We start from the raw sequence: 25,174 nt of genomic DNA on the forward strand, positions 1-25,174 counted from the left end.
CGGTATAATCAGTATCCTCTCCAATTTCTGGTGCTCTCTATGCCAAGAGAGTATATAACAAAGCAATAATGATCATAGTTCTTTACGAAAATCCCCTTCCATACTTAACAAGCGAGAGACCTCGTAATAACACCACCCCCCCCAAAAAAAAAAAAAAAAAAAAAAGATCCCTGTCGCATTGGTCAGGGAAGAGAACCAGAGGGGAAAAGTATCACAATTTGCAAATTCTTCTAGTCCGGAGAATGAATGCATATTAAGGGCCATTTATAAAAAAAGATTTTAATGTCAAGAATACCATTTGTTTAGAAGTTCCAAGAGAAGAACAGCAGCAGAATCCTTTGCCTTTTTGACACTTGGCATGGGCTCCCCCACACATTCATCCGTCCATCCCCTGTCAGTGGTGTTTACACGAACGGCGAACGTGAACCGCTTTGCATGTGCAGGGCCACCCTCATTTACACACCTGAAGGTGCATACGGATTGAACAATCAATGATCATAGTTCAGAAGTTGCAATAAGAGAGGACAAATTCAGTCTTACCTATATAATGGCATTGGCCAGTTTCGACGCAAACATATGTCGTTCAGTGTCTGCCTCGTAAATGTTTGGTTACCATTTTTCTTCTTTCCATCATTGTTCACCTTAGCATCAGATGTATCCCTTTCTTTCAGAACAGCAAGAGCATTTCGTGCAGCAAGTTTCTGCGCCATCTTTTTTTGTGGATTCTGAGCAACCCCAACCTGTACTCCATCAACAAAGACTTCAACTGTGGCCAAGTTGCCATTTCGAGAGGCTTTATACTCCAAGCCTTCAGCCTGTTGCTGGCAGCGCTCTTGCAGCTCCCTGACAGGATGCATTGGGAGTCTATCTGGAGTGACCATGGGATGCAACAAGGGCTGAAAAGCCTGTAAAAGAAAAAGACAATTCAGTACTCTAGATACTCTCTTTGTATTCACACTTCCAACAGAAAAAAAACGATGTTCACTGTTTATCAAGATTTTTTTTTTTCTTTTTATCCTTTTTTTTTGTTTTCCAAGAGGGCATATGCAAAAAGAATGCCCATAGGTCAACCAGATCAAACTAACCTTCCACACAACAGCAGTATCATGTCCACTATCAAGGAATATAGCACCAGCAATGGATTCAACAATATCGCCAAGGACTTTTGGTGCTTTACAATCCCCTAAACCAAAAGAGTTGAAACCTGGCTTTGACAATTCATCCTGAACTTCCTTTACGAAGTCCCTGATCTGAAAAAAAAGCCAAAAGACCTAATAGTCATTACCCTCATAGACAAGTCAAACAATATTGTTTACGGGTCATGTTATGTATCAAACAACCACAAAAGAAATTTAATGATGATACAACGTCACGAGCAAGAAAGAAAGAAATGAAAAACCTGCTTCTCCAAGGCACTGGACCCATGCCGAAGGTGTAAATGGAGCTTGTGTTTAACCGCGACACGTGCAAAGTTCTCATTGTTAACAGCAGCAGCTCGTAAATCAGTCAAGCGCCCAGGTGGAAGATCAGTATAAGTGAAGAACAAATGTCTTGTAATAAGATGATCCAGAACTGCATCACCAACAAACTCTAAGCGCTGGTAGCAAGAGACTCCAGAAGATGGTCGTGAAGCATGAGTAATAGCTTCTATCAAGAAGCCTCTGTCATTAAACTTCAAATTAAGGGCAGATTCTAAAGCATCAAAATTGACACTCCTGAGGATGCTCTCTGGGACATTTGATGGCCTGATTGCACATTCTTTCTCGTCATTATCAAACTCAACCCGTATTCCTACCCATTTCATGAAGTGATTGGCAGCATTCTTCCCACCTTCAACATAATACACCCCAATCAATGCTTCAACAACATCTGCTAGTGTCTTGCTAGACAGAACTCTGTAAGAACTTGAGTCACTCTCAACTTCACCATCTTCAATGCTTTCATCATCAAACTCAGCCCCAATTACATCTGACCTACCTCCAACTTCAGCAAGTGAATGCTCCATATCAAACAAGGAAGTTTCATCCTTTGTATCCTCATCGAAGACAGGAAGCACTCCTGGTGCAGCCCATCTAGATGGAGCAAATCTATCCGCTTGGATATATGATTGAAGTCCTTTATTCAAAGCATACTCATACAAGACCATGTTACTCACCATTTGTTGCCTCATTCTGGTCAGCTGACCCTCATGCTTTTGAGGATATCTAAGAAATAGAAATTTGCTTACAACCCATTTTAAGTAAGCATCTCCAAGGAGCTCTGCTCTTTCATAACAGAATGTCTCCTGACATGAGGCTGCAGTCAAAGCTTCCAAGATCTGTCGAGACAAAAGAGACACTAATAAGATGCACAAGACAGCAACTTTTTCAAAACTTAGAATATAACACACCTTTGAAGCAGGGACCGAATAATCTATTACATCCTTGAGTTGAATTGCAAGCAGTATGCTCTCTACCCTTCTCATTATTGAAGGCAATCGTTGAGCTCCACGAACAAGTGACCCGGGAAGTGGATGCACTAGACAGAGTTCGGGGGGGAGGAACACATAATATGTCCTGTCCAGAATTTCCTCAGATTCACCTTAATGAGACAGAAGAAGCAAATCTCATTAGACATAGGAGCAATAAACCTATAACCCAAAAATTAAAAACTAAATCTATCCTATCCATTTAAGATTTAAAAAAAAAAAAAAAAAAAACTAAAGTCTAAAAGGAATGGAAAAGCACCTTCTGAGTGTTCAAATCTAGGCGACAGTAAGTTCTTGCAATATGACACTCCACGTCCTTTGATCAATGGTTGTTGTTTATAGACCAATTCAACCCCATACCTGAAAGTCAAATTCATGTGTCAGAGAGAGAAAGAGAGAGAGAGAGAGAGAGATGCAGGAGGGGGGAATCTTACTTTTGTCTGTAATAATCAGCATATGAGCTATACTCCAATGGGCCAAGATAGCCTTCTTTTCTTGGAAATGAGTTCTCTGCAGTCATATCATAACATATGGAGTCGACATAAAACCTCTTTCCAGAATGTGCAGCCGTCACAATTCTTCCCACCAAATCATTAGAACTTATGCAAGAATCAGCCATCATCAATTTGTCTTTGGTTAAGTCCTGATTCTCTTCCATTTCAAAGGCATCTCTCTGAGGAAGCAATCCAGCAGCTTTCACAACATCGAATTGTGCTACAGCTCCTCTAATCCCATAAGTTGGGTGGGACTTGAGTCCAAAAGCCATACCATGCCGCAACTTCCCAAACCCATACTCCCTTCTGTCCCCACCAAGTGTACGCTCGTTTGTACCTAGGTACACATCTGGCCGGGCTCTCTGAAGTGGATTGCTCCATGCATTTGTTCCGACAATTTCATCGACCAGATCCCAGTCAATCTCTTTAAGTGGATCTATAGATTTATCGCCAACCAAAGGGACAAATAAATAAGCCTTTGCAGGATCCCATGGAGTGGTTGAAGGTTCAACATCCACATCCAGCACAATGCTCATCAATCGTACATGAAAGCTTTTAAGAGATTTTAACTATCCATGACCAGAGGGGGAAATTAGTTAAGCGCTAAACAACCCAGATTAAAGTGAATACAAATAATTATCAAAAAAACATTTATACCTGATTTTCAGTTATACTAATTGAGCCCCTATAAAGAAGAGATGCCTTTGTTATCATGGTTCGAGCGATAAATAGATCCATGGACATCGATAACACCTAAAAAAAGTAAGTGAATTTAGAACCAAACTCTGCACTTCCTTCGCAACCAAAGAATTCAAAACTACAAAGTACCTCTGCATCCAGCATATTTCCAAACAGTACAGAAAAGCCTGAAACTTGAGTTAAAAACGTATCCTTCGTAGAGCCAATATTTGTGCATTTGACAGCATACATATGAAGAAGAAGCAATTTGGAGTCACTGCAACCATCTCGTCCATGCAAGATCCAGTCTCCCTAAAAAGTTAAAAAGCTTCAGAAGATGCAATAGGTAGTATTCATATGACAACCGGTGCAATTATTTATAACACAGGGGGGCATAACAAAACATGTTTGGATGAGGGTTGAACAGGGGAAATTCAGAAGAGGTACTAAGAACAACAGAACTTGTCCCATCTCAACTTGACCTAAGAGTCTAGCATAGTTTTACCCCGGCTGTTGAAGTCTGTGACTACCCAGCTGAATAAATCAAACTGAGGAAAAAAAAGGTTGACTGATCATGTGTTTAGTTGTACAAATCTCCAAGAAATGTTAATTTGCCAATCGAATTGATTATTCAGACTGGAGAACATAACGATTTTATGAGGTCTTCAATATCTCATGAGCCGAGGTGCAAACTTGAAAAAAAATCCTAAACTACAGTAAGATACATCATCCAAGGCGCGACTTATGAGGATGGAAAAGACCACTCCTGATGTCAACAGCATGTATGAGTAAAACACGGATAGAAACATGGCAATACCCAAGAGATAGGAATTCTTATCATCTATCCATGATGGCAGTTATCGAACCGTTAATAAAATCTAATTCACCAATTACACTGTTAGCAAAAAACAAAATTAACTCACCAACACCTTATCGACAGTGTGCTTGAGCTTCTAAGAATTGGAAAGTCTGATTAGATAATAACTAAATTAAAACAGCCTCAGTAAACTAATCCTGTAGAGTCTCTTGATTATGGATTATATCCCAATAGATAAATCTCAAGCTAACATCTGATACGTCCAAGCGAATTTAACGTGGCAATTTGTTATATCTACTTGACCCATAGTAGAATCAGGGAACATAGATCCTACACAAACTTAAAAGGGCTATATTGTGAACACGATTGAATGTACTTTTTTTATTTTTTTTTATTTTTGCGGTAAGCTAACTACATACATTTGCTGTTCTCTTTCAGCACTACTACATTGTGCAATTGCCATTTGCTGAAAATGTTGACTTTTGCATGTAAATGCAAGAGAAAGAAGGCTAATATCTGAAGCAACATTGGAGCAAGGTGACCCCATTAAGGTAACTCAAGAAATGGAAGTCCTAGACTGCAATTTTTTGAGGACTTCGATCAAAGCAATTTTTATTTGAAGCTGAATTTGATTAGCAGGACAAATATAACCATGCTGTCAGTTTCAAATCATATCAAAACTATACGCTATTCATGATTGGTTCCAAATAATGCTTGATCAGTTCTATACTACATCTACCGACCAAAAAAAAAAAAATCTTCTATACTACATCCATACCATGCTGATGATTTCAGGTGGATTGAACAAGGTCAACCCAAACTGGTTTTGCAAAACCATATTTGGGCAACTTTGGCAGAAACACGGTCAGTGAGACTTGGGGGTACACAAACACTGGATAGATCAGCCAATAAGAAAAGATTTAAACGAGAGAAGAAACAATTCACAGGCTCCTGATTTTCCAAACAGAGTGCTTTTAATTGCAACACACTTGGTCACCAGCTACTAACTTGCTGTTCCTATTCTTAATCTCCAGTTGATAACTTAATGATTGTTATGAACACTGGAAATGACTGTTTCGTTTTTCAGAGAGATCTTAATGATCTGTTCTTTTATGCTAATAACTATTCCTTTTATTTTTGCTTTCCTTTTTTTGGGTGGGAGGCCCCCCCGAATGACCTCCCTGCCAGCAGTATGAAAGTGTAACCACGTCGGGCAGACAAAAGACAAAACTGCTGGTCCATGTGAGATCACAGGGCTAAGCAGGCTTCATCTAATCATGGTGGAGGGAAATCGAACCCTTCCAACATGGTCGAGTAATATATTTCACTAACAATCCAACATTTTGCTTCATAGACATTAAGTAAACTCTTTTCCAATGACCTCTTAGAATAACCAAAACATTGCAAAAACATAAAAGCTAACTAGAATGATCATAGAATGTTTCCACACCCAAAAGTTCCCTAAGATTGAATTGTCATAGAGATGAGGACAGCTAGGAAATTATGCTGCAAAATGTAATTATTAAGCAATCCAGGTTCCCTTGTTATAACAACCAACAACTACCATGATAAGCATTGCATGCATGGTGTATATACCTGGAGAATGTCAGCCACACCCTCAGGATAAAACTCCCTATGTCGGGCAGTGCCAGGAAGAGGATCTCCTTCATCATTCTGGTCAACGGTTTTCCCTTCTTCCCCGCTTCCTTTATCTGGTAATAGCATGTCAGTGAATGCTCCCATCTCATGGAGCTTCTTGCAAGCAGCCAAGCAAACAGCCTGTATGTCAGAAATAATTTTGTCAGATCCTGCTGAATCCGTATCTTGAGCTCTAGTGATGGAGAGAGAGACGCATGCCTGTTGTGCAAGTCGCATTGAGCTACATATAGGGCCCTCAAGTTTTTCAAAAGGTGCATTGCAAGGGAGCTGAAGCCTGCAGGAATATTCGGTGGGGCCTCCAGGCTTCTCATGCCTCTCCATGATAAATTCAGGACGAAGAATTGAATATCTGAAGTGGTGAATGCAATTTTAGGCAGAAAGAAAGAATTCTGATGCTAAGTAGTTGAAAAAAAAATGAAAAAAATCACAAAATTCATCTACAATTCATCCATCATTGCACTTTGCATCTTGAACTTATGTAAAGAAAATTGCTAGAGGGTGCCCTTATGCCACTTTGTGAGGTGCTTTTAGGATGTCTAAAGCTGATTTTTACATGTTCATTTTTTTTTGCTCTAACGCAAACATTCATTACACTGATCTCTATTTCAACATCTTGAATAGGTAACTTTCTTTTGTGGTAATGCTTGACAAGTGCACGTAGGGCATCTTCAAAAGAAGTGTTGGAAAAATCACACTTCGTATCCTGCAGTTTGTGCCACTAATAAAATACTTATCCTTTATCCATCAATGTCATGCGCAGAAAGTTTCTTTTCGCAAAAGTGCCCAAGGATATCATCATAACTATTGGGACTGATTTTTCTCATAAAAACTAGAAAATGACCTGTTCGATGCCTGGGATTGTGAGAATTGTATGATGATTTTGTTCACTTTTGAATTAGAATTTCATCCTTTATCATATTGCATGATCCAAACTCCCAATCGTACTGTGTAAAGTGAAATGACCTTCCTTATTCTCCATGCCACCAAGGGCAAAAATTTTAAGCCTCATCAGAGAAAGTTTTAAGCTTGAGTCAAGGCATATATTTGGATAGTTGACATTATCCAAAAAAAGAAAAAAAGAAAAAAGTTAATGCCAGAGCCACCAATTATGAATTTAGCTTAGTCTTTTCCTAGGCCATAAGCTTACCTATTTCATGAGTTTAGATTAAAAAAAGTGGTCCTTATCATAGAAATGGTTCTAATATATTGTTTTGTCATCATAGATTGAGCCAATGGAAATGAACTTAATCTCATTGCCTTACATTGTAACTCGCCACAATGTATTCTTCTGTCTCTATAATTCATCCCCATAAAGCTATTTCCTTGTAGCGCTATGAAGATACCTTTGTTCTTTTGTTGCCTCTTTTTCAATGAGGAATATAAAGTTTGAAATTAATCCTACTAAGGTAATTGTGAACATAAGGTTGAATGGAACTCCTAATTAAAATTCAACCTTATTAGCTCGGTTGATGTTAAGAACTGAAAATCCAATAAACTGATAAGATAGAGATAGAAACCATATTGAACCACAAACATGTAAACTATTCAAGAAGTACCGACCACATTTTTAAGTATTAACTATTTATTATAGAATGGATGTTTTGTGCTAGGATAGAAAATGGAGCAAGAAGGAATATTTCAAAGGAAAACCTCATTAGACAAATCTCAACAAACCATATTACCCACTTCAGTGTTTATATTCAACTAATTTATATATATTTTTCTTTCTCATATATAGGTTAGACAAAAGGGAAGAATATAGTTCATAAAATAATCATCAAGAAATCACATCCTTCTTTTCTGTTCACAAACCAATTCATCTTGATATATGGGAAATTCATTTTAATATCATAACTTAGACAATGGAACGGCGTGACATATAAACATATGGTCTCAATGAATAAACTATTTTAGTATTAGATAGTGGCAATGATTTCTTTTCATGTTACATTCTATTTAGCTAAGTTAACTATGTTTGAAGGTTAGAATTCCAGCATATGAGTAAATTATCGGTCTTTTAAGAGAAAACATGTATTTTTGTCATAATTCAATAGGTGTCCACTCTGAAACAAACTAACAAAAAAAAAAAAGAAATTCTTGAGGAATTTTCTAGACACGTGTTCACATGTGGAAATTAAGGTAATTTAAAAGGGGGGAAAAAGACCTAAAATTTGAACAGGAGTGTGCTACCCCAAAAACCAAAATGACCACAGCCTACTGCTCCAAATTCTATACGAAGGAAAATTCAAAAATGATTTCTATTCAATTCCCCAATGACAAAAGATATAAAATGAAATGGAAAAGAACTGGGTGGCCTTAATCTTGAAAACGACCAGTTAACTCTCAACATAAAAGGGAAAACTTTTGAAGATGGCCACATCACCTTATTCCTGTAACCATTCATTTTAAGTGTATAGAATGAGATTAGTTTGGCCAAATGAGCTAATTCACTGACCCATTCACTCCCTCCCTCTACTCACTCTCTTTAATTCTTTTCTAATCTGTGGATACCTTTATCTCGACAATATTAAGATATCACAGCATCATTGTAATTTCATCATTGACTAACAAAAGAGGGAAAGCATGTAAAGTGCAATCCACCCATGCTACATGATGCAAAGTGTAGTTTTCCCACAACAATTATATCATACCTGTCACTCGGAAGCTGAGAGCAGTAGAAATGAATAAGTCCCACAGCAGAGTTTAAGCTGACGATAGCACCAGTTGACTCTACCTGGTACACTGTACCTAGTATAGCCTCCTGTGAAATTAACTTGGATGTGTCCTTCACATGACTAAGGTCAGTTCTTTCAATTGCTTCTTTTCGCAGTGTCTCCTCACTATTCCTTGCATTCCTCAAAAATGCCGCATGAGACAAATTTCCCCTAGGAAAATAAAGCATTTGAATATTAACTTTGCTCGAGTCGACCGGTGCCGCATAAAAAATACATGCATTTAGAAAAACTTGAAATATGCACCTCTCAACCATCAAGATGTAATCTGACCCGGGCTTTCTAGCACGGCCACGTGACTGAATGTATGCCAAAACAGTTTTTGCAAGGTCAAATCGAATTACAACATTGCATTGCCGTATATCAAGACCTTCCTCAGCAACGCTAGTTGCAACCAGCAATGTCACCTACAAAGATGCTGTGTTAAATCAGAATAGCTACCAAATACCTCAGCTCTTCACAAACTTCGGTCTTGAATTTTAACTAAACTTACACGACCATCTCGGAATTTGGCAATAGTCTCCTGCATTTGGCATGTCCTCATTTCCTGACTATTATTATGCCCAATCAAGCTCGCACATTTGATAAAACTTAAAGATGGAAGCTCTGCAAACACCTGAATGCTTCAATGAACACAAAACAATATGAGGAACCTGTAAAGGAAATGAGATATAGAAGAGTCTATGATATTCTTAGTTCAAACCTTAGGAAGAACCAAAGCAGCAACAACACGCTCAACAAATATAATTGCCCGAAAATCCTCTGTATGTTGGTATCCGAGAAGTATTTTAATTAATGCCTGCACTTTTGGAGTCACCTTTCCATCAGCCACAGCTGCTCCTATTATGACATCCACATGCTCTCCACCGGAAACAGCTGTACCAAAATCAAATCCAAACATTGAATCAAATAGTATCCAACTTCATGAAGTGTTTTTCCAGAATTTTTAAATTTTATATTTCATCTAACTCGTATATATAGTTTTGATTCTTTTCACAAGAATATACTGTTGTGTGTCCTTAACTGCGCGATACGTGTTTTATAACCCATGAAGATGAATCTGCTACATTCACTGCATTCGCAACGTCAGTATAATGAACAGATGTATTGAAATGCTATTATCGACAATAACCATGAAACCTAACAGCACAATTGTGCCCAATTGATAAAAAATAGAGGCTTTCATAGAGAGACAAAAACACTGTACATTAGAAAGAGAGACAAATGGAAACTAAAACATATTTGATTTTTTTCGTTTGCAACTCAACATTTTGAAGTTATCCCAAACAACGAATTATTTTGATTTAAAAAAAAAGAAAAAGAAAATATTTAATTGATCGCAAAATTAAAATGTTGATATCCATCTATTTTAACAATTCGAGGTGTATGCAATAGTAAAAGTCAAACAGCAAAATTAAAATTTAAAAGGAAACTGTTAAAGTATATTTCACCCAAAACATTAAGACTAGATGGAATTAAAGCACATCAATGTATAAAAGAATCCAAAATAGTAGCAACAGGAGCTCAAGTTCCTCAAACAACTCATTATGTTTACTCCAAATATACCATGTAAGACAAACCAGTGTGGTACTCTCAGATTTCTTTGGAGCTGAATAACCCATTAAAGCATTCCAACTACTAATAGCATGTCATAGAATGACCTAAAACATCTTTGAAGAGCTGAAGATATGACTCCATAGGTTGAGAGAATGAATCCGCAATGAAAGAACAGAGAATTCACCTGAAACACAATGTGCACATGCGCAAAAAGAGAAGTTCCTCCAGATATAACAAAAGGCAATAGTTCAAGAAATGCACATATTTGCCACTGTCTCCAACATTTTTTCCATCATCAAGATTTATTTCTATATTCCTCCCTCTTTGTTTGCTTGCAAAATTGTCATGCAATGAATCTTTTACCTAGAGTTCACACCAGTCGAGGGTTGGTAATATACAACATAAATCATTATTGTTTGATTTGGAGAATATTTTGATGTGGCAACACATTTTATCACAGTGCAATTGACTCCGTGCCCTTTTTTCTACATAGTGTGTCAGTTCTGAGTGGCAACATTGTAATTCACTAGTATCCAATGGAATCTGCTATAAGCAAGCCTTAGGGATTTCCCGCACATCAGACAGAGGAAAGGCAATCCTCTAAAACCTCCAAAAGATAAACAGAGATTACTTCTGGATAAAATCAGAGTTAAGGGTCTGCTCACCATGACTGTCAGGAAGCTCTCCTTCCTCCATCTCATCAATATTAGTTACATCCAATCTGACACCACTTTCCACGGACATCATATCTTTCTCAAAAGCAGCCCCCTCTGACAGTTGGCATTGCAAGAGGGATACAACTTTACTAAGGTAGGATTCCTGAAACTTAACATCGAGCTGGTAATTCGTTCTCTCATCATTCTGCAGAGCTGTCAAGAAGGATAGCGCAACCTGGAAAAAAGTGCCTCAGCTAGCTGTGCAAGTTATGAAAAATCAAAGAAAGAAGCACATATTGACTTATTGGCACCTTGTAAGCACACCATTGTCCCAGCTCACCAAGAGCATAATTGATTGCTCTAAGCTTTTGTATTAAGTTAGCAGCACCATCACTCTCCGTTCTTTCAGAAACACCATAAACTTGGCGCAGTTCTTCCCTTGCACCTGCATCACGGGCACCCATAAATTGCCACTTGCTTCTCCTAGAACTAGATTGTGCAGCTTCTTCAACTGCCACTTCCATTTGTTTTATTTGCTCATGGAGGGACCACAAACTAGCTGCTTTATCATACTCCACGACAACTTCAGATGGCATTGGAACATGCTTTTCCAGCTCCTTTCGATCTTTTATGGTACAGACAACAGAATCAAGCTTGCTTTCAAGATTCCTAATTTTGATTGCACAATCCACTTGACTTGAAACGCCTGAAATATAATAGAACCAGTAAGTTTTACTGCTATGAAATAAGAATGTACTTACATATAATTCTCAATCTTCAACTGCTCCAGAAAAGGTACTATCTCAAAAAAAGATAGAATTGTCAGAGTAATATCTACTTTTATATGTACCCTTTAAATTAACAGGTGAAGCAGTCATTCCAAAAACAGACGGTCTCTTCTCTTTGGGTGTGGTATGATAGAACTCAGACATCACCAAGGAATATGGATGTTTCTTCACAGCATGATGGCATTCGTCCAATATAAGGAGATTTATAGCTTCCATTTTTATTATACTGTGCCTTAGGATGTTCAACAGTATTTGAGCGGTCATCACCAAAACCTGCAATGGAAGGAAGAGACCTCAAAAATGTAATCATCACCATCATAACTGAAAAAAGAAAACCAAGAAAGCCTAATTAGATAAGCCTATTTTGCTAAATAAATGGACCTACAGGAAAAGACCTAAATTTCCTAAAATTGGAGAAATAAAACAATGAGCACTGTTTGTACTGCAGTTCTGTAATTAAGCAGAATCATTGAAAGTGTCTCTCCTCAGCCTCCCCCCTGTGAAGCAATAGGGCTTTCTAATATTCCTAACAATTTTTTTTTTTTGTTAGACCTTTGTGTGGGATAAAACTCTTACCATTGACCACCTCAGAAAAAAGAATTTCGTTCACATCGATTGATGTTGCATATGCAATTAATTCAATTACTCTGCTGGTCATCTTTCCATTAATTACAATTAGACTTTCAACTCAGGGAATATATTCCTTCAGAGGTGCACCCAGTTGGAAAATAGAATACATTAAAAGCACTCAGGGAGGCCAATCAATTCATCTCTTGCAATGCCTTTATGGATGGTTCAATCTCATAGAAATCATGTAAGGTTGCACCACCTTGTTGTGGGTGGCATATTTGGAGAGAGCTAAGCAAAATATTGCTTAAAGGAATGAAGCTTCTAATGCAAGTGTTTTGTCTTCTTTGATCCAGCACTTTCTACTAACTAATCATATTGCTGTTTTTCTCTATCCAAATAAAAGATGTAAGGGACATCGAAGAGCATGTCTGGCAAGGCCTCGCTACATACTCATCTGCTAAAAGTCACGTCTTTACCTTTATAGTTATTTCATGTAACAACCCTCGCTAAAGTGAACATTGCCGAGAATTTGAATGAAAAATAAAAGAAGATTGTCAAGAATATAAATAGCAGAAACCTGCTTTGTCTCAAATTCACGTTGCCACCGTCTAGCATCCCAAAAGTCCTGACCCATTTCACCACAATAATGACCAACTTGGTAACCAGTACGCTCGCGGATTACTTCGGCTTGCTGAATTGGACAAGAGGAGCAGAAAAGACAACAACAAAGCATATTAGATACCACAATAGTGCAGTGGAGCTAATTTTGATGACATAAACCAAAAATTACCTGATAAACAAGCGGAACTTTGGGCACTAGAAATACAGATAGCATTTTCCTGTTTAGCTTCTGCAGATCAGCACAAACACTTTTGATGAGCAGAACAGCGATTAAGGTCTTCCCTGCCCCTGTTTCCAGAAAAGCTATTGTGTTCTTCCTTTTGGCCTGTTCAAGAACATCCAACTGATATTGCCGGGCATGTTCCTCAGGAAATCTCTCCTTATGATCTTCAGGCTTGTCATCTACCCTCCCATTGCAGTCCTGAATATTGTCAATTCTGGACTTCTCCTCTCTGCTACGATCAGCTTCCCAAGCACCTAATCGGAAAACAATCTCATTGGAGCCTAGGCGGTCCCTCTCCCAGTAGCCGTTCGCTTCCCTATCTCTCCATTCCCTCTCCCTCCCATCCCGTCGTCCAGAACCGCTGCGGTGCTCTCTTCTCCTGATGTGATCCCTATCTCTCCTGTCGAACTCATCCCAATCACGCAGCCTCTTCAGGCCCGACTGTCTTTCCTTGTCCCTCTCCCGGTGGTAAGGATTCCCCTTCATCGCGTGGAGAGCGAGGCCACCGTGGGCGCCGCACCTGCTTCTCTTATTGCTCCTTTCCTCGCGAGAGAGGTCTTCTCTTTGGCTTTCCCGGTCATCGTGCCTCTGAAACCCGTTTTGCTCTCCTCCATTGCTAGACAAGGACTGAGAGTCACAATCGACGAGGCATCCAGGGGCAGCGTCGACAAAAGCACGAGTCTCCTCCTCAGAGCTAGGAGGAGGAGGAGGAGGAGGGGGAGGAGGAAGAGGAGGAGGAGGAGGAGGAGAAGGAGGAGGAGGGGGAGAAGGAGGAGGAGGGAGCGCATCGCCGCTTTTGATGCTGTCGAGAATGCGGTCAATACCTCCGAAGAAGTCGTTGGCGTTGAGGAGGGTATGGTGGGCGGCGTCGGCGGGGGTGTCGACAGCATCGAAATCGACGAAGTCAGGGACGACGTCGCAGGGCGGGAACTCACAAGCATCGAGCCAGTAAGAAGAATGGGCTCCATCCCCATTCCCCAAAGCCCTAGACTTATCCTCCTCCTCCATCTCCGGGGCGATAATCGATGATGTTCAACGAACGGACGGGGTTTGGGATATCGATCAAGTGTTGTAGGTACCTGATTACAACGAGAAGGCAGCGACTGATTCGGGTGCGCCCGATCTTCTCCTCCAAACGAAGCGGATGCCCGGGAGAGAGAGAGAGAGAGAGAGAGAGGAATGCGGAACGAAAGCGACAGGGGAGGGGCGTTGAGGGGAAGGAGAGAAGGAGAGCGCTGTTTAGCTCTTCTACGACCAGATGGAGGAGAGGAGGAGAGCAGCAGGAAGAGGAAGTAATGGAGAGAGAGAGAGAGAGAGAGAGAGAGAGATTGGGAATAGAATGGAATGGAATAATGGAGAGAGAGAGAGAGAGAGAGGAATCGATAGAGCCCCCCCTCCTCCTCCTCCTCCTCCTCCCCCTCTTGGTTCGTTCCGTCTCTCTCTGGTCGAAAAAGCAAAAGTGTCGCGCGAGAGATTCGGGGAAAAAGCAGGGCGATGGTGGGGACCTTTATGGCTCAAGCGTTTGGTTGTTTCGCTATAATTCGTGCCAACACAGCCCCCAGCGGAGAAAAAGGACTTCGCCTTTAGGAACATTTTGCCATGTTGCCGCCCTTTTGTAGTGCCCCCTCATCCGTCCAGTCGCCCGCACAACTAACATGTCCTCTCCTCCCCTACATAGCACGAAATGCGGGCATCTTTTAGGCTCTCTCACCTCTATTCATTTCGTAGAATATAAATAATCCGGCAAATTAGTCATCTCCCTCAAGCTTCTCTTCCCCCTTCTCTTTATTCTTGCCCAATTATATCGCATCTTGAAATATATTCTCCCTTTTGTGTCTCATGTATGACACCGTGTGATGCCCCCTCATGGACCCGCCTGCTCTAGTCCACTCAAACAGAGAATTTCATGAACCATTTTTCTCACCTAAACACAGTGAATTAAACGAGATCTAATAATCTATTAATACGCCTCAACTTTTACATATAAATGCTTTCTTGAATTCTATTATGTCATATTATAAGAACAAATGAACAAGAATCTCTCTTAGCAGTATCCAATCAACCCCCTAATCTTAACCTTAAGAAGAACTCCAGTCTCCCGTTCGCCGCTTCTAAAGAGTCGGACTTCTTGTCCAGTGTCCTATAAACAAGTGCATAAAAAAAAAAAAATTAGTGGAACAAAGACAGAAAATAGCGTAGCATAATAGGCAAATAAAACAACATAGTAACGCACTCAATTCTACCTCAGTCACCCGTGATGTAACAACAAAGTGACCTTTTGACAATTGCTCATTCGATGTGTCGCCTACATAAAGATTTGATATTTCCTTTTAGTTCCTGAAATATGTGAGACTCTATTATCAAGTTATCTAAGTACATCATCCTTTCATGGAAATTAGAGAGGGCCAGCTCCTAAGACGTACACTTCAGCAATACTGTGATCACGATCTACTCTCACTCTAGTAGGTTCATTTACTAAAGCCTGAGAGAGAGAGAGAGAGAGAGAGAGAGAGTAAAATTTAAGGTGTTAAGATGTAATGTGTGAGTTGTGTTAAAAAAATCTCATGTTAGATAATTGCTATAATGTGCTATAATGTGGAGTAGTTAATGCATCCAAATTGACCTATAACTCATTAACTTGTGTGTGTGTGTGTGTGTGTGTGTGTGTTTTTTTAATTAGGTGGATGTAACTAGATATGTTGATGGACTCAAACTTTGGTCTCCCTAGGTAAATGTATTAGACTTCTAATGTGCGCTTCCAACATATATTCCGATATGAGGGGTGGGGGGTGGTGTTGTGGTGTAGCAACTCGAACTTGATGACAAACTTCATGGTTGGAGTTTCAAATGGAGATTTCTTGATGTAGAAGAAAACTTGGATTAAGGGGAGCAAACATAACACAAAGCTCACCCGATACACATGTAAGTTGTGTTAGACAAGTCACACATCAAAAAATGAGTGTAGTATAGCTCGATGGCAAATTTCATGGTTGGAGATTCAAGTTGAGATATCTTGATGTAGTGGCCTGATGGTAGAATTCATGGTTGGAGATTCAAGTTGAAATATCTTGATGTAGAAGAATACTTGTATTAATGGGAATCATTCCTAACACCAAACTCACATGTAAGGGGAGATTATTGAGATGCTTGTGTAAGTTGTCTTAGAGAAGTCTCACATATCATAGAAAAAGTCTCACAAACCGAAAAATTAGTATGATGTAAAGTAGCTATGTGACATCTCGGAATGTCACCCGATATGTGTTTATTATATTATTACTCTCTTTTAGTAAGCGAAAGCGTAATTGAACACTTATGAATACTTTTTTTCTTTAACAATTAAAGCATATGGAATGTAACCAACATACTTAAGCTTCTTTTGTTTATACCATATATGGGTTCACAACTTCATTACATTTCGAACAAAAGGCAGAAATCTAAATAAGGATAAGGGACACAAGTCTAGGAAGGGGTAGGGAGACTTATCTCTATACTATACTACACTTTCAAAAGTTTGCCTATACAAACATCCAAACTAAAAGCTCAATATATTCTTACCTTTACCAATATATATATATATATATATATATATATATATATATATATATATATATACAAACTAATGTCATGGGTCGATAACTTCTCCATCCGCTGCATCTTCGACTTCCAAATTGAAGCTACTTAACGGCCGACTAACTCTTCATCAAGATTCTGCTACCAGGTAACGAATCGGATAGGAACCCACTCCACAAAATCTCCTACATCAACTCATATAGTAGAATTATATTTAGTATATATTATTCTAGACTCTGGTTCAACCACGCTTTCGTAAAAAGTTTCATTATACATAGGGACTCCATAGTGCAAGGATTAAGGGATGTCTATCCTACACGTCTGAAAAATAAAAGGGATGAGCCGAAACCCGGCAAATGAAATCTCTAGTTTTAAGTTAGAAAAATCATCTTACCACTTCACATTGTATACATAAAATGAATACATAATCATCCAATAAATATAATACAAACATAAATAGACTTTACATTTCATTTTCATCTACCATAGAAATTGTTAGGCAAAAGAATAACCCAAATGCCAAAACTTGGTACAATGGAACACTTAAGTGTCAAAGGCTAAGAAAGTAACACTTAAGTGCCACTTTTTTTTTTTTGAAAAATAGGACACTTAAGTGCTACATCTGGCGAACTTCGCCGGAAATCCTACATGACAAATTTTTCTTAATTTTTCTTACTTAAGTGGCTCGTCAGAAGGCTGACTTAGCAAATAAACATAAAAACGCTGTCGTTTTGGCACAATTCGAATATTAATATAAACATTAATTAAATTAAATTTAAAGCCAATTTTTTTTTTTTTAAAAAAAAAGGAGGAAGGGAGGAGGAAGATGAACAAAGGACAAAGGCCGAGGGCTCGTCATCACCGTCTTTGTCGCCCTATTGTTGCCGAAAAGACGGGGGGAGGGTCGGCCGAGGTCATTGAGCCCTGTTCGAGGGCCGGCGACCCCGATCGATTGGCAACGTGGGCCTGCAAGCCCTCGCCCAAATCTAGGATGATGGTTGTGGCCCTCCCCCAGATCCGACGAGGGTCGTTGGCTCTCGCCCAAATATGGGGTGAGGGTTGCAGCCCTCCCCCAAATCCGATGAGGGTTGCCGGCCCTTGCCTGGCCGGGCCAAGGGCCGCCACCCGCTCTAGGCGAGGGCTTGCAGGCCCTCGCCGTCGGTCGGCTGGGGTCACCAGCCGCTAGCTAGGGCCTTGTTGTTCATCTTCCTCCTCTCTCTCTCTCTCTCTCTCTCTCTCTCTCTCAATTTAAATAATTTGGTTTTAAATTTAATTTAATTATTTTTATATTGATTATTTACCACGTCAGTAGCAAAACAACGTCATTTTGGCACTGTCTAGCCACATTAGCGTGCAAAATGACGTCATTTTGCACTAGGCTTGCCTGAAATCGTCACTTTAGCTTTTTTGCCTAATTTTCTCACCATTGGCACTTAATCGATCCATTTTGCTCCAATTTTAGCACTTAAGTGTCACTTTCCTAACTTTTGACACTTAAGTATTCCTTCGTGCAAAGTTTTGGCACTCAAGTGTCCTTATGTCGAAATTGTCAACGAACAAAACATCCTTCCAAACTTATGCATATGCACACCATGTTTCACACAAATAATTTGGTTTCACACATAACCATGCATTTTATTCATTAGTACTTCATCCTCCCGAATACTCCCGAGGCATCCCGACACATGGAGCATCTCAACTTTGAGGCATCTTACAAACTTCCATCAGAGGGCATCTCGACTTACGGGACATCTCGACTCTTGAGGCATCTTTAAATACTCCTCGGGCATCCCGACACTCGGAGCATCGTCACTCATTGCTATACGGGTGACAGAATCACTTTAATCTCATTCAAGCCATGATATATGCACACTTTCAAGCATAACACACATATCTCAATTCAACTTAATACATCCATCAAATAATTGCAAACTAAATAACACATAGACATATTTTAATACATCAATATGTTTTGAGTTTGGATATCGAGTAGGTTCTGAATATCAAAAACTAGTAAATCAAATGGGTATACTCTAAATTTGAATGAATAAGTACATTATGGAGGTAAAGTCTGAACAATCAAAAGGATAAATTCTGGTTTGATAAAAGCTTATAAATAAAAGAAAGGATCTAATAATGAATAGACTTAGAAATGGACATATTTAGCAAGGGACATAATCAACAAATGAACAGATTCAATGATGAGTAAATTCATATTCAGTAAAGTTTGTCTAAATCAAAAAACATACTTATTAATGAACAGCTTCACAAATTGGCAGATTCAGCAAGTGAACAGACTCATCAATGAACAGATTCGAGCAAACTCACAAATGGATAGATTTTGTCATAGGAAATTCCAACAAAAACAAGTGAAACAAATTGATTTTGAGTGGTAGAATTCCAGTAGAACGAAATAGAACAAACATGTAATGGGTCATTGAGATAACTAAGGTGGAACGACCATATTCTAACTGCTCATAATGAAGTAGAAATAAGTATAACGAACATATAATGGATTATCAAGCTAAATATGGTAGAATGGCTAGATTCTAACTACCCAAAGTGAGACATAAAGAAGCAGAATAAACATGCAATGGGCCATCAAGATAAATATGGTAGAATGGCCAAAATCTAACTGCCTAGAATGAGGTAGAAAAAAGTAGAATGAACATGCAATGAATTATCAAGACAAAGATAGTAGAATGACCATATTTTAACTACCCAAAATGAGGTAGAAAGAACCATAATGAACATGCAATGGGTCACCAAGACAAAGTTGGTAGAATAATCAGATTCTAACTATTTAGAATGAGATAGAAAGATGTAGTACAAACATGCAATAGGTCACCAAGACAAAGATGTGAGAATAACCAGATTCTAACTATTTAGAATGAGGCAGAAAGAAATAGAATGAACATGTAATGGGTCACCAAGACAAAGTTGGTAAAATAACTAGATTCTAATTAACCATAATGAAGTAGATCACACATCCAATGAATTATTAAGATAAATATAACAGAATGGCCAGATTCTAACTATCTAGAATGAGGCAGAAAGAAGCTGAACGAAAACCTAATATGATCTTGGGACAAAACCTTTTATATGCATCTCGGACATTTATAAAATAATTTTGAGTAAAAATTATGATCTTGGGAATAAAAATCTTTATTTCGTGTAAGAATGATCATCCCTATGCATAAGAAGTTATAAATTCCAAATTGCCTTATTGAAATAAAAATTACACTCAAGAATTGATCGCAGATATTTGCGTGTGATGTCGTTTGCCATTGCATTATAAAATGCAGAAGACATTTAAATTTTTGGCAAATATCCGAGTAAGATAGATATGGTAGAATAGGACATCTTTCGTTGTTGAATAATTCTTTTTTATCATTTAGATAAGCAACTATATAAATAAAAAAATCGAGTCGCTTAATACTCAGCGAATCGATCGGTTTGGGTGACAGCAGTTCTCCTAATAGATTTGTATCGCTGGGGCCTTGATTGGATTGATGGATTGTGCTATTCCAATAACTCAAAGTACTTTGTATTGAACAATTAGAAAAAAATGAGTGAAGAAGAGGAAAGCTTGGATGGATGCTTAAAGAAGTTCAATCACCGCATTCTCTCTTAAAGCTCTAAAGTAGCCCGATAAGGTTTAAATCCATTATTTCGGCGATTTTTGCATTTTGCCTTTCATCGGCAGAAATTGTTCACTTAAGCCGATATCTCGCGATATAATTTATTCCATCTATGACGTCGCACAGCAGAATTTCCATCTGTACATCGCTGCAAAATCCTTTACTATTACATGCGATTGATCAATAAACACTAACGAAGATTTTATGGACTTTAAAAAAAAAATGAAGAGCAAGTTTAAGCTCATAAAAGAAAGTGCGTGCTGCAATTTTGCCACCCAGTGAACTAGCCATCTTGAAGTGGAATAGTCCATGTAACTCAATAAAATTTGTTTGTTTTTAAGTGTGTGTCATTTAAATGATCATTTGAAAAGTTATAATACCAAAATGAACACTGTGCGAAATTTTTCGCATTATATGTGACATCCCAAATTTTCAATTCTATTTTCCATTGAATAAATCGGGCCTTTCATCGATGCGGCTATAGGGCTATTCTCAGAGCTGATCACTCTTGAGATAACTAGACTATCAGGGAAAGCTATTAAGGAATTTTAATGCAATAGATTTGAAAATTCGACCAAGAGTCGGCTACTTGACCGTGCTCATCTTTAGAGGTCATTACGGCACAGTTAAAAATTGATTAGAGGTCAGAGATAGGTCGGTTCAACTGAGATGTGTGGCTAAACGTAGATGACTCCACTAAATTAGAAAATTCTCGTCAATTGGCACTGGACTGATTTTTCCATCGTTTTGGTACCCTGTGTCCGTATTTGAATCCTCAAGATTTTCACGACAACCGAGAGTCGCCAATGTGTCGAGTGGGTTCATTGTGGCTTGAAGAAAATCGACCATGGGTCATTTGTACTAGAAATTTCTAAAAGCTACCCGATAGCCTAGGTCACGCTAAAATCGCGCCAAATTGAAATTAACCGCGAATTTGAATCCGATTTCAGAAATTGAAAGTTTTGTCATGTCACAATTAATTTTAGGAACGTTGACTCAACTTTCGAAGATTTTTATGCAAACCGAGACTTTTTGGGAAAAAGTCGAGGTAGGGTCGTTTTTGTCCAGAAAATATCGGGGATCGTTTTTTATTGCATAATTGGGATGCAAGTGGGATTAATTGGTGAGGAAAAATATAATTTGATCGAGGGTTCGACAATTGAATTTTTAGAAGCCAAATTGGATGGATTCAAAGAGGAATTAAAGTTCAATGGAGGGGAAATCTTGTACAAATTCGTATGCCCCCACCACTCATGACTTATGGACCATTTCTAAGACTTCTAGAAAGGCCTTGGTGGCTGAATATTGGCCAAGGAACCTACCTGGTGGAGGGCATTGGTCAAGGAGACCAAGAGAGGATAAGTGAGACCAAGTGGCCCCCCATTTGTTCCCTCCTTCTTCCTTCTCTCCTCAGCCCGTCGACTGCCCATCCTCCCTCTCCATTTGTGCTGTTCGAAGCTCAGCAAGACCAACTGAAGCCGCTGGAGCAACCAGTAGCCAGTTGGACTGTCACCGCGCACGCTAGAGCCAGCGCTTGCGCCGTCGCGCCTCGCCCTGCCGCACCTTCCGGGATGGGACCTTCTCTTCGTCCATCATGGTAGTGATGATACCATGAACGATACCCGTGGGGTACTAGGTTGATTCTATTCACCTTAACCTAGACCTTGGATTCCATCAACACATACTCTAGCCCTTCTGGGTGGTGGAATATCGAGACGTGGTATCCTACTTCGGTGATCTCTTCAGGGATACCATAATGCATAGGAGGACGAGGAGGTGGAGGTGCCATCATTTACGGGCTTGAAATGTTGTCCTACATCGGAGTGAGATTTCGTTTCAGCAAATTCAACTCCTTAAGACCCGATTAGGAAACAAATATGCCATAGGGGCTGTCTATGCACAACACAGGTCAAAAGACTTACCTTGGCCTCAGATTCCACCTGCAAGTCAGCACAGTTCGAATAAGCACCCAAATCAATCAAGTCACCACAATAGATCAAATCAATGATCAATTAACCTAGTTGATTACGTGTCACCACGACCTTCCTCCGGTTGGTACATTCAATACTATCTATAAGTCCCTCCATATTAGGACTGCTCACTCTAAGCTGATAATAGATAGTATAGCTTGCGCTAAACTGATAAATAGGGTATTGCTCTCAATCTAAGCTGACATATCGAACCCTTGGGTTGATATAGTACACTAATAGTGCTCCCTCTAAGCTGATAAGGTATACTGCTCGCAATCTAAGCTGACATATCAGAGCTCGTAAGAGGATATAGTATACCGATGTACTGCTCGCAATCTAAGTTGACATATCGCCTATAGGTCGATATAGTACACCACACCCAACCATTCAAATCAATTCTTCAGTTTTATCATAGGTACACTGCTCGCAATCTAAGCTGACATATCAGAGCCCGTAGGATGATATAGCATATCGGTATACTGTTTGCAATCCAAGCTGACATATTGCCCGTAGGCTGATATAGTATACTAGATCCAATCATTCAAATTCATTCTTCAATTATATCATATTCGATAAAATACACGTGCGTGGGTACATGGCCGGCCTTAGCCAAAATACAAAGTTTTTCCTTTCCACAAATCCCACCATTTTCTATAGTCCACCAAAATATTTTTGGTGCTGTCAACCGACACCCGGTTATTTTCCCATTAATCTCCAAAATTAATTAATTTAGGAAAATAATCCTATAATCACAAATAATTCATTTCATCACAAAATAAACAGATTGCACCACGATGATTAGCATAAAATTCCGGTAGTCAACCATCATGGTCTAATTTTCGGAAAATAATTAATTAATTAAATAATTTCGAAAATTAATTAAATAAATACGAAAAAATCCAACTTAGGCCCGTAATGCCTAATTGGAAGCCGAAATGGACTTGGAAAATTTCCGAGGTTCGTTCAATAAATAATAACACGAGACCACTTGCTAATATCATTAACCATTTGCTTGACATGCATTGATAAGACACTAATTTAATTACTCTAATATAATCTATCAACATAATTGCACTTAATTAAATCTAATCAATCCCTAAGCATCATTAGCTTACTAAGTAGGGATTAGTGAGTAAAACTCAACCGTTTAACAATCCATTTGGATCGAAATGTCGGGAACACGACGGGGACCAACTTTCCCAAAGGCAGGCCTAACTTCCGAGGCCCAGGAACACCTCAAAATGGGCCTAAAGGCCTGCTAGAAACCCACAAGCAACTTTCTGTTTTGAGTTGCAAAACATGGGAAAATAAGGTTGGTTACGGTGGCAAAGCTCGGGGAAGGCAACGAGGACAATCTTGGGTCCAAACCGGGGCAAATCGGCCGTTGAACGGGGCTGGAACAGCTCCAGCTGAGCTCCCATAGATCTGAAACAGCAGCTGGGGCTGGCGTGAGAGGCGAGCAAGGGCGGTTGAGCACGCGGGCTGCGGTGCGGGTGGGCGATGGCTCGCGAAACCGGCGCCGGCATGCGGCAGCGATGGCTCCAGGCGTGCAACGAGCTGCAACTTCTTCTCCTTTGGTTGCTGGTCGAAAATGGAGAGGGGATGGAGATGAGAGGATGGTCGGTTGAGGAAAGAAGGGGAGAGGATAGAGATGAGGGAGAAGGATAAGGAGAGAGAGGGAAAGGATGAGGTTGGGGCCACCATTGCCAATTTTTCCACAAAATTATCTCCCTAGACTCAACCTTGGCCAAGTGTTATTCCTTGGCTCACAATGGACCACCAAAGCTCACCTTTAGAACCTTGAGATGGTCCAATTTGGCTAGGGCATGGGGGAGTTACGAATTTGCAAGCCATTTCCTCCAATTGGACTCTCACACTCACTTGATTCAATCTTAATTGACCATCAAGAATTCAATTGATCATCCATCGATCAAATTGATATTTTTCCTCACCTATATATCCATTATGTTTCCCAATTTTTCCATCAAAGCAATCCTCGGCTTTTTCTGCACAAAAACGGTCCTGCGACGACTTTTTCCGAAAAAGTTTTGGGTTTCAGAAAAATCTTCTGAGACTGAGTTGACACTCCTATAATTTATTGTGACATAACAGAATCTTCAATTTTTGAAATCTGACTTGAATTCGCAGTTAATTTCAACATGGCGCATTTTTAGCGTGACCTAAACTACCCGGTAATTTTCAGAAATTTTCAGTGCAAATGACTTGTGGTCGATTTTCTTGGAGCCACAATAAACCCACTCGACTCATTGGCGACTCTCGGTTGTCATGAAAATCTCGAGGATTCAAATACGGACATAAGGTACCAAAACAATAAAAAAATCAGTCTAGTGCCGATCGATGAGAATTTTCCAATTTAGTGGTGTCACCCACGATTAGCCACACATCTTAGTCGAACCAATCTATCTCTGATTTCAAATCGATTTTATACTGTGCCGTAATGGTCTCTAAAGATGAGCACGGTCGAGAAGCTGATTCATGGTCGAATTTTCAAGTCTATTTGCATTAAAATTCTTAATGGCTTCCCCATATAGTCTAGTTATCTCGAGAGTGATCAGTTTTGAGAACAGCCCTATAGGTGCGTTAATGAATGCCCGATTTATTCAGTAGAAAATAGGGTTGAAAATCTGGGATGTCACATTCCAAGTCCTATTGGTTGCTGTGAACACCAATACTGAGAACTTCAGAGAGTCTTATGTCAAGAAAACAAGAC

The 25,174-nt window shown here is 39.4% G+C and overlaps 1 protein-coding gene across 1 annotated transcript; it reads right to left on the bottom strand.

Moving 5' to 3' along the window:
* Window positions 1–217: 217 nt before the first annotated feature.
* On the bottom strand, window positions 218–14,622 carry LOC104442404 (endoribonuclease Dicer homolog 1). The gene is made up of 20 exons (XM_010055843.3): window positions 13,209–14,622; window positions 12,996–13,109; window positions 11,911–12,121; window positions 11,372–11,766; window positions 11,070–11,295; window positions 9,551–9,723; window positions 9,341–9,463; window positions 9,094–9,254; window positions 8,767–9,000; window positions 6,314–6,464; window positions 6,053–6,235; window positions 3,790–3,951; window positions 3,619–3,714; window positions 2,902–3,530; window positions 2,727–2,827; window positions 2,390–2,580; window positions 1,400–2,317; window positions 1,086–1,250; window positions 541–905; window positions 218–463 (listed from the first exon to the last, which is right to left on the bottom strand). The coding sequence occupies exons 1-20, from the start codon at window positions 14,268–14,270 to the stop codon at window positions 286–288; spliced, it is 5,838 nt and encodes a 1,945-aa protein (XP_010054145.2). The 5' UTR covers window positions 14,271–14,622; the 3' UTR covers window positions 218–285.
* Between the last annotated feature and the right edge of the window lie 10,552 nt (window positions 14,623–25,174).

The sequence above is a fragment of the Eucalyptus grandis genome, chromosome 4 (genome assembly GCF_016545825.1).
Source record: "Eucalyptus grandis isolate ANBG69807.140 chromosome 4, ASM1654582v1, whole genome shotgun sequence".
Taxonomy (NCBI): domain Eukaryota; kingdom Viridiplantae; phylum Streptophyta; class Magnoliopsida; order Myrtales; family Myrtaceae; genus Eucalyptus; species Eucalyptus grandis.